General features: G+C 46.1%; 1 protein-coding gene across 1 annotated transcript in view; it reads right to left on the bottom strand.

Moving 5' to 3' along the window:
- Positions 1 to 10,446, bottom strand: part of DPYSL2 (dihydropyrimidinase like 2) — a 55,986-nt gene that overhangs the window by 32,569 nt on the left and 12,971 nt on the right. Inside the window, exons 2-3 of the mRNA XM_035891392.1 lie at positions 7,904 to 7,992; positions 6,368 to 6,552 (exon numbers count right to left, since the gene is read on the bottom strand). Coding sequence (XP_035747285.1) covers positions 6,368 to 6,552; positions 7,904 to 7,992 — 274 coding nt within the window. The remainder of the gene's footprint in view (positions 1 to 6,367; positions 6,553 to 7,903; positions 7,993 to 10,446) is intronic.

Genomic DNA, 10,446 nt, shown 5'->3' with positions numbered 1-10,446 from the left:
GTACAAGATTTAGCGTGGATCAGTGCAGAGGCTGAAGGGGGCGGGGGTGTAAAAGGCACCGAGGGGAGCGGGGCAATATCATTCTCCTAATATCCTTGCTCCTGCGGGGCAGTATCATTCTCCAGAGTTCACAGAATCACAGAATCGTAAGGGTTGGAAGGGACCTCAGGAGATCATCTAGTCCAACCCCCCTGCTAAAGCAGGCTCACCTAGAGCATGCTACACAGGACTTCGTCCAGGCGGGCTTTGAATATCTCCAGAGAAGGAGACTCCACAACCTCCCTGGGCAGCCTGTTCCAGTGCTCTGCCACCCTCAGAGTGAAGAAGTTCTTCCTCATATTCAACTGAAACCTCTCGTGTTTCAGTTTGCATCCATTGCCAGGCTGAACAAGCCCAACTCTCTCAGCCTTTCCTTGTAGGGGAGATGCTCCAGTCCCTTTATCATCCTAGTTGCCCTCCTCTGGACTCTTTCTAGGAGTTCCTCCTCTTTCTTGAACTGGGGAGCCCAGAACTGGACACAGTGCTCCAGGTGGGGTCTCACCAGGGCAGAGTAGAGGGGGAGGAGAACCTCCCTCGACCTGCTGGCCTCTCCCCATATAAACCACCAATAATCTTTTATACAAGCAAGTGGACATTTTCATTAATTTCTAGAGAATTAAGCATTTCTGTGCTGCAGAAGAACCACCGCCAGCTGCTAGGAAGTAAAACAAGCCACAGATCCTGGCGCAGCCCGTCCGAAGTGCTAGTCCCCAGGCACACAGTTCCTCTTCTATCTCTGCTACTGGGTGCAAAAAAGAAACAAAATTCAGGCCGGTGCCCGCGGAACAATGCAGCGCTGTGTACACACAGCCAGAGAGACTTGGGGAGACACTGCAGAGCTGTGGTCACTGCCCTCGGACTCAAAACGCTTGGGTTTGTACTTCCAGCTCAGCCACAAGCTACTGCACAACCACGGCTGTGCCACCTCCTCCTGTGTCTCTGTTTCCATCCTCCTCCTTTGCCCACCATTTATTCTCTTGCTCTCTTCCAGGATAGGGCTAACCCCGATAATATAAAATAGCAGCAGCCAGTAGGGTAGAATACGACCTAGTCTTTGCTGTTGGGTCTAAATGCCACCTCACGCCAAGTTGTCCTTGCCCCAAACACTGCCCAGCCCTTTTCTAAACCCTACTCTAAGCTCACGTTGTGGTTTAGACTCTGCTCTCCTTTGGGGCGGCTCCATTCTCTCAAGTCATACTCAGAAACTGAGAGGCGAGGAAGAATGCTAGACTGGAAAACATTTCCCTCTAGCGAGGTGGTGATCTTCAGGACGACCTGGGGGACCTGGTGTCAACTCACCGTGAACATGACAGGAGCCAAGCAGCTAACACACTCCAGAAAATCCCTGCCATCCCGCACACGAGCCCTCTCTTTAATAGCAGGGTAAAGCATTAGGAAGCAGACTGCAGCCCATTTGAAGTTCCCCTTCATTTTCTGAACCTCCCAAGATACAAAGGCTCCTATCCCTAGCGTACATTCTCCATGTTATTAGGGTAACTGCTAGTCAAGTTCAAAAGGCAGCTGGCTTCCAAGTCACCAAGCCAGAAAGAGCTATAATTTCTCTCACTGTAATTTCTCTCTATGATTATAACAGCGGTTGACTGAGTCAACACAGGCAATGTCAGCAAGCAATTTCACCCAAGGACAGCAGATATCCAGGCAGAAACAGAGTCTTTGGGAGGGGGGGCTGAAATGTGTGTGGGAGCTGGCCCGGAGAGCTGCAGTTCTCAGTAGGACATTGAACAGGCTAGAGGATCGAAGAGCCAGTAAATAGACACAGCTTAGCTTCATCCTGTCTGAAGGGTTCGGAGCAGAGAAAGGCAATCCTGCCTCCGCTAAAATCAGGGGGACTTTTACCATTGATTTTGATGGGGATTTCGCCCATCAGTTAATAAGCGACAAAACCATCACAAGACTTGGAGAGACCACCCCGTTGTTCACAGTGGTATCTTATCTTCCTTCTCTAACAGCTCCAGGGACTGTTTTATATCCCAGGGTCTCAACCTATCTCAGGTTGGGACAATAGGGGCTCAAAAATGCCATCTTTAGCTCAACAAAACTGTGGCTCCATGGGCTCCACGGATGAGAAAGAGCCTCTTGTAAAGGGCAACTTCAGACAGAATCCTTTTCCAAAACTCCAGAAGGACCGTTCTCTTTCCATGGAATACAGGGGAGCTTAGGGAAGCTACCCTGAACGAGCTGGAGTCTATCTAATAGTCCTCTCTCCTTCAAAGACTTCTGCGGATCATCCTGGAATCTTCCCTTCGACTTAATGCCCAAACACTGCATTCTGACATTTAAAAGGGCGGTAATCCAAGGTTTTTGCAGAGTAATGTCATCCTAAAACACGCGCAGTGCTGTTTGCCCTTGGCTGACATACCCACACTAATACTGTTTTAAGGTAGGGGACAGAGAAAGGATCATGACAATCGCCATTTCAGGAAAACAATCCATCATATCACAATAGGTCATTTCACCTCTCAGCTCTGCACTGCAAGACCGACTTTTTTTTTTTCATATGTATTTTTTCATATGTCAGCAAATTCAGCTGGAGTCTTGCCTTTGGCACTGAAGAGGGTAGAGACAGAAGGATCATAGCTGGAATTCCTGTTCAGATGGCCTCCGCGGAACGAGGAGCTAGAAAAAGAAATCAGCCCTAACTCCCGAGTGAAGCGACCTAGAGGAGGGCTCAGGAAGAGAGGGACTGGAGAGCCCTATGGGAGCACGATGACGTAGAGCAGAAAAGGGCTAATTCACATCGTCACTGCCAGCCACTCTCCCTCATTCCAGCTGACCAGTGGAGGAGTTGGGAAGCACTGGATTGGAGCCACACCTGCTTCCCACCAGGATACATCTCCATTGGTTCCACACAGAAAATGGGGCCACTCCATTTGATCATAGAATCATAGAATTATAGAATGTTTTGGGTTGGAAGGGACCCCTAGAGGTCATCTAGTCCAACCCCCCCGCAGGAGCAGGGACACTGCTAACTAGATCAGGCTGCTCAGATACCAGTTGAGAGTCGGCTTCTCCTCTCTCTGAGGCTGTAGCAGTGAATTTACTTTAAAGGGGAACAGAAGTAAATGAGAACAGGGCTTGGAAACAATAGGTTACATTCTTGAACTCCTGTGTGCTTCCCTTGGATGTGTTTGCCATGAGAATTAAAGAAGCAACAACACTGAATTTGATCTGAGCTGAAAATGAAGTTCACTGGAACCAAACCAGACGTACAGGGTAAATTCCTGGCACTGCTGAGGTCAGTGACAAAACTCTCCGTTACTTTGCCGAAGCCAGGATTTCACCCACAGTTTTTGTAAAACCAGCAACCAATAGAAACCTATCCAAGATTCTTCTTTTAATTTCACTGAAAAATGTACATAAAACAAGAAGTCCCCTACACTGATTGTAAAGTAAACAGCCTTAAAGTGCCCTCCTGCGCGAAAATGTGAAACAAATTGAAGCATGAAGCCGATTAACCTGTTTTCTTGCCCAAAACGAGGACTATGTATAAAAGAGAAAAACAGATGGAATAAAGGATTTGTAAATAAATAATACAAAGTTTGCCTAAAGCACACATGAAGGAACATGGGTGGTTTTTTCCACAAAGCTCACATCCATGAGACTAGCTTCTCCAAAAAAGCCCGAAGAACGGAGGCGCACAGCTAGACACACTTCCATGAGAGGCGGATACTCTCTTCTGGAAAGTCCCAGGCATGGCATTTAAAATACACAATGACATAAACATTAGCATATTGCTTTCAGGCTGCGATTTGTCTGTGATATTATGAATCCAGTTCACTAAACGTTGTCCTATTTATCGTAAGAGGAAAAAATGCTGCAATCAACCATGACTCCCACCTGCTTTGGCAAAACCCAAAGGCCACCCACCAAGAGCGTGTTCACGAGGGCAGTTCTGCATGTTTCCTTATGGAAAAACATTTTTGCAAATGGTATAATTTTGCTAAGAAGAGAACAGCTGAGCTGACACAGAGCAGAGCCTCCAAAGCTTTGAAGCCTAGCTGGATTACTTATCTTGTTCAGCTCCACTTGCTGATACCCACCCATCAGAAATGCCTCCCCATCATCCTAAGCAGCCCAATTACCATCCTCGCTGCTACGCTTCAGGAAGATGCTTTTTGTTTAGAGATGATTGTGTCTGTTGGTATCCTACTCCGAGACACTCAACAAGGCAGTAAGGTCAAGTTTAACCACAGGCCTCCCCTACGTGGTTTGCCCGCGGTCATAACTTACATTGTGCTAATTTTTCCCAGCTGTAAAATGAGAAGTTATAAAATGGTGGACTCTCCTCCAATTTCCCTAACTCAGAGATGTGTTAGGAACACCATTAGCAAGATACTCAGATACTACAGTCATGAAGGCAATATACATCTACACATACGCGGTGAGGTCCAAGCACTTCTGAAGCATGAGGTTCTGCGTAGGTAAAATTGGGCAACCAAAGTAAAGGGCAACTTTAGAAAATTTAGCTTAAGCAATTTCAGCTTAAAATGTTTTAAAAAGTGCCATTGGGGGACATAACGCTGGTAAAAGCTCAGATGCAGATGACAGAGAATGTTACTTCGATCTAATTCAACTTAACAAGGAAGAACAAAATGATAATTCAAGTGTGAACCAGGTGTAATGAGGGAACAACCAATGAAACAGAATCAATGAACTGAAGCTGAAAAGAAAATACCATTTCAGTATAAATGTAAATTGACAGCAAAGATTTGGAGAAAAACTGGATATTAGTATGCACAGTGAGACCATTCAAAGCTACGCCCTCGCTTTATATTCTCTGTACGTGTGAGGTTATCTTCATACCCAAACTTCATACTCTGAAGTGGTAACATGAAAAATAATGGGTTATTTTATGGTCATTTATTTGAAGCACTGGGACCAAGTTCATAGACCAGACACAACCTATTTGCAAGGTCCAGACCCAGAAGAATGTTTGTTTCTGAAACCCAGACAGCCTAGCTATGTTTGGACCACTGGCTCCTGCTCCCAACCTCCGTGTCAATCAATCCCAGTCCGCCCACCGGGCCAGGGATCAAAGATTGCTCGTAGCCATCCTCTAAGAGATGAGGATGTTCAAGTCCATAAGGAGCCAGGTCTGAACTGAGGAGAGTCAGGCTGATTCCTGGCTGTGCCTAAGATCTCTTTATATCCCCAGATCGGACAATAAGATGCTAGGACCTGTTTTGAACCGTGCTCTTTTATTTCTCTGTCCCGTAACTCCCCTCCTGTGAAATGGCAGCCCCTCAGAGTACATGAAAGAATGCGAGATGCTCAGATATTGTATCACTTTACACCTTTATCCTTCACTCCCATATGCGGCAACAGACTCCAGGGCGCCGCGTTACAGCTTACACGTGATCAGCTGCACTGCAACAGAGGTTTTTATTTTTTTTCCTCTAGCTCAAACAAGGTTAACGACGACTCACTTAGGGAGTTTTAAGGTCCTGGCTCTGACAAGCCAAGCATCTGTAGCCAACGCAAGTGGGGACAGATAGCCTGGGAGTCATTCATGAGGCATTTTAGAGCCAGAGCAGAACACCGTGAGCGTCTAATCCTGGTGTCAGCACAACAGTCTGTCTGTCTGTTTTTATTCTGAGGAACTTTCATTTCCCCATTTCTTTCTTCCTCCAAAAGAGGATATGAGCACAAAAGAAACAGCACTAACAAAAATCCTGGTGCTAAAGCTGGGTACATAAGTGGGCATGTGCAAATCCTTAAATAAATGGCCCAGTTTTCAAAGATACATAGTACACTGGCATCGAGCTTCTGGGTGTGAACCATATGATGGACATCTGTCCATCCCCAGACAACCCTGTATGAAGTACCTCTCCCTCCCCTCCCTGTACGTGCGGCAACCACTGTTGCAGAAAGGCTGAACTCTACAGATGAAGGGGTACGAGCCTCTTGGAGTCACAGACATCACGGAGAAAGGGAACCGAGGCACAGGGACACGGAGGATCTGCAGCTCGTACTGGAGCCAGAGGTCAAAGTGACACTCGTTTCATTAGGAGCAGACCCAAGAATCTGGCAAAGTCACACAAGTAGCAAGGTAAACCCTGCCAGCAGAGAAGACAAGAGCGAAATGACTGACAGCCGCAAGATGTGGAAATCCTGGGGTCTTGATTTTCCACCCCTTCTCCCACCCTCATCACACGCTTTTCTCAGCAACCTGGATAGACATCAGAAATCTTTCACTGCTGATACCCGGTCCGAAATACTACAGGAGTTACACAGCCTACAGCATCTGTACTTATCTGAGAAAGAAAAAAGGAAAGCTTTCTCGGCAGAGGAAAACCAGCCAGCTTACTGATCATGGTGGTGCCCCCAGCCAGCGCAGCCTTGGTCCCTTGGAAGAAGTCATCAGCAGATGTCATCCCCTGTTCCGGCATCTGGAAGCGGGTGTGAACGTCAATCCCTCCAGGAATCACCATCCTGCCATGGGCTTCAATAGTTTTCACTCCCCCTGGCACAATCAGATTCTCTCCTATTTGCCTGGGTAAACACATTTCAAAGAGCAAGTCAGACACAAACATCAGACAAGGCGAGCAGCCTGCAAGCATACACCCCTCTGCTACTTAACCTGGCTAGTGCTTTCTTCTTCCATATAAAGCCGCGTACAGGATCAGCATACATTGCTGATAATATTTTATTCTTCCCCTTGAAGCAGTGGCATAATTGAGAGCAAAGCGTGCAATTACTTCAGGACCTCGGGGCAATATTAGGCTTAACAGGAAGGAAAAGAAGGAGCCACGCTGGCAGACAGCTGGGGAAGGGACCGTGCAGATCATCAGACGATCGCTGCACCAAGCACGGCAAGAGCCTTGCGAGCAGCTTTCCTGGGACTGGGCTGGGGTTGCCAAGCAGCAGTTCAACCCTGGATTCTAGCTATCCAACAGTGGTTTAGATGTTCATGTTGTTTTGGGAACACTGGAAGAATTTTTGCCTCTACATTGTCTACTTCCCTTTCATTATCATAAATATTATGTAGTCCCTGCACAAATGGAAACCCATGTAGATACCTGTTACTAAATTCCTGAGGAGACCCCCAAAGCCCTCTCCAGTCTAGTTCTTCACAGCCGTGTTTTTAAAAACGCAATAGTGGATGACACAACGGCGATTAATTAGCTGTCTTTGGCTGGCTCCTTTAACTTTTAACCTTGATTAACAAAGCACATGTGCTGACCGCTTAGCCAGAACAGGAAAATTCCTTGTTTGTAACTTCTCGCTCATCCGTTTTTTCCTAACAGTAATTTTCCAAAGAAATCTGTAATGTATTTTATGTGCCAGAAACGCATGTTTCAGGACTGAAAACACAGAAGCGTGCTGGAAAGAGGTCTGAACCTCAGTCCTTAAACTGCAGGATTAACTTTAAGGGGGTTTAGATTGATCCTCGTATCACAGAATCATAAAAGACAGCGCTGCAAGAGACCTCAAGAGGTCACCTAAGGTCCAGCCTCCTAGCCTAGAACAGAATTAACTGCATGAGGATGCTGAACTCTGGATTCAAAATATCTTAAGTCCTAACTCAGTCAAACGTTACCACACAGATAACTTCAAACACGTGTGTCATCTCAGCACGGGGCTGTTCACGTGGCTAAAATTAAGCATATTTAAGTACCTCCTTTGACCCATGCTTTAGTAACAGCGGGGGTTTGGCCCATTTGTTTATTTAATTCAACACCTTATTTTTAGAGTTCCTCCCTCAGGCACCAGGGATATATATGCAATATATTCATTTTTCATTGCAATTTAATACAGCTCACTGAGACTAAGCTAGTCCTCGCTAACCTGCAGTACATTTCTCTACGTTTCAAACCACAACATGGTATCAGGCTTCACTTACTTTATCAACCCATCTTCCATGTAGATGTCTGCATAAAAAGACTGGTCGTCATTAACTATTTTACCACCTTTGATCAAAAGACGATCGCTCTGCAACAAAAAGCATACAACAATACATAATTATACTGGGAGAAAGCTGACGGTCTGCAGTGTCACTTCCGAGATAAAAGCGACAGAAACAACCTCTGCATTATTCAAAAGTGCATGTCAAAACACAAGTCAAGCGCTGCACTTTCAACTGGAAAGATAAAATACTTTTATTTCATCTGCAAGTCCTTTCATCACACCGACGATCCAAGCAAATCCGAATGGAAAAGGAGTTGGCGGGCTTGTCTACTCGGCAGCTTCACTCATACCTGCAGCCTGCCACCATCACCGACAGCAAAGGCATTAAGTAATGCTTCGAGGGATGCGTAACAGCCCCATGGCTGCTTTTTGTGCCTTGGTCGTATGCAGAATTTCCTATAGGCACCCCCACACTGGAGTCACTACTTGGCTAACTGTGAGTCAACTGCTGTCAGGGAAATGGACCAAAAGGCTGTTGCCACGGGTTACACAACACAACACAACCTCATTTTGTCCATCTTAGCCATGTTCCGATGCAGTGGATACTTCTGCTGCCTTTCCAGAGCACCACTGCATAACCTGATAGAAACAAGCACGTATTAGCAAGTTAAGAGAAGGATTTAAAAAACGGTTATTAAAATTCCCTCCCATTAGAAGGCAGTTTGGCAGGAACAGAAAGGTAATTATAACAAGGCAGCTATCAAGCAATGTGCTTTTATCGCAGCTCAGGTTGCATCTCGCTTTTGCAAGACTTTAGGTCAAAACCAAATTCATCTTTTTTTGCAGTAATCGTAAGAGTGCAACGCCCGACGGAGCTCGGGCTGGGGAGGAAAGTTAAAAGTGACAGCTACGTTCCTCTGGTTCCTTCACGCCCTACGTTAGAGATGCTTCTATTTAAAGCAAAGCACACACACGTTACGCAGCGTTCGGTTTAAACCACACCTTAGCCCTTATATCTGCACTTGGACTTAACTCCCATTCGCTTTCCTCCTCCCAAAAACGTCTTTGGAAGAGAACAAAGCTATCCCAGAGCAGCACAGCCAGGCTGGGGAAGCCAAATGCCGAATTCAAGGCAGAAAGCAGGACTTGAACTCGGTGGTGCCTTGAACTGTTGGCAAATAGAGAGAGGACAGCGACAGCGCTGCTCAGGGCCCTGAATTCGAGCTGGGATTCTGCTGGCCCACCAGAAGAATCAGGCATTTTCCCAAAGAGCTTGCAATAAAACTGAAGAGTCGGGGCACACGATTCTCAACTGACACGAGCTGACATACGGCTCTTTTAACGCTGAAAGGGCTACAGGAATTGCATCAGCTACTGATTTATACCATTACATCCACCTTCTATATAACTGCTAGACATCTACGAGATGTTCAGTGTCTCTCCTTCCCCCTCCTTTTTTTCCTTCTCCTACTGCTGCAGTGGAGCTTCCCTGAATAACGCCACCAATTTAAAAAACAAAGAAATCCCCAAGATTTAAATTTAGGATCTGCTGTGAATGCCAATATGCCTGAATGAATTAACCTAGGGCATGAAAAACCCGCTTGCCTTTCAACACCAGCCTCTACAGCAAACTGTCCTGCCTGTTTACTGCTTCCAGAAACACTGCGGTATTTATGCCCACCTCCAGTGCAGACTCCTTATGCTATTAAAAAGGCTGGCTACTATCGAAATCGTTAGTTTGGCCATCGATGTCACTGACAGCCCAAGTCCTAATGCACCGGGCACCAGTTAGGAAAGAAGAAAAAGAAAAAAAAATGTATATATGGAACCAGCAAAAATGCAGCCTGGACCATTTTAACGATGCTTCTGCTAGGAAACAGGTCTCCTGCTGCGGCTGAACGGTAGGCTCTGAAATCAGTGCGAATCCTTCTGCTCACTGCAACCACCTTGGAGACAAAAGCCCACGCAGTTTGCAACCGTGCGAGGGCCTGCCACTAAATCCATACATATTTACCCTACCGAGGCAGTCAAAACAGGACAGCTAGGCATTGAGTAACCTTCTTCTCCAAGCGTTAGTCTCGGTAGATCAATTTGGGGTTTATACAAGAGCAAATAAGACCAGAACCTGATTTTTTTCTATCCCTTATGGTTCCAAGAGAATTGCATCGGGTGCACACGACATAAATCAGAGCACTCAGTCATAAGAAAAATGCGTCATACTACTCCTGGCCCACGACAGCGATCCAGCAGTAACCTTCACGGTTATTTAAGCGTAGTTTAAACTCTCTACCATTGGACTCTTGGAGGGAAACTATTCCCCTCCCCCCCCCTCAAAAAAAAGAGGATGCTCCATTTATCACATACCTATTTTGTGCATCCCCTGCACTTCCTAAACATCATTTAAACCAGAACCGCACACCTTCATGGTTATTTAAGCGTAGGCATCTTTTTAAAAACTCTACCATTGGACTCTTGGAGGGAAACTACTCCTTCCCCCTCCCCCCCCCCCAAAAAAAAAAAAAAAAAAGAAACACCCCA

The sequence above is a fragment of the Egretta garzetta genome, unplaced genomic scaffold (assembly GCF_000687185.1).
Source record: "Egretta garzetta isolate BGI_Z169 unplaced genomic scaffold, ASM68718v1 scaffold233, whole genome shotgun sequence".
NCBI classification, from domain to species: domain Eukaryota; kingdom Metazoa; phylum Chordata; class Aves; order Pelecaniformes; family Ardeidae; genus Egretta; species Egretta garzetta.
The sequence above is the reverse complement of the archived record's forward strand: the minus strand, read 5'-3'. Positions and strand labels throughout refer to the sequence as shown.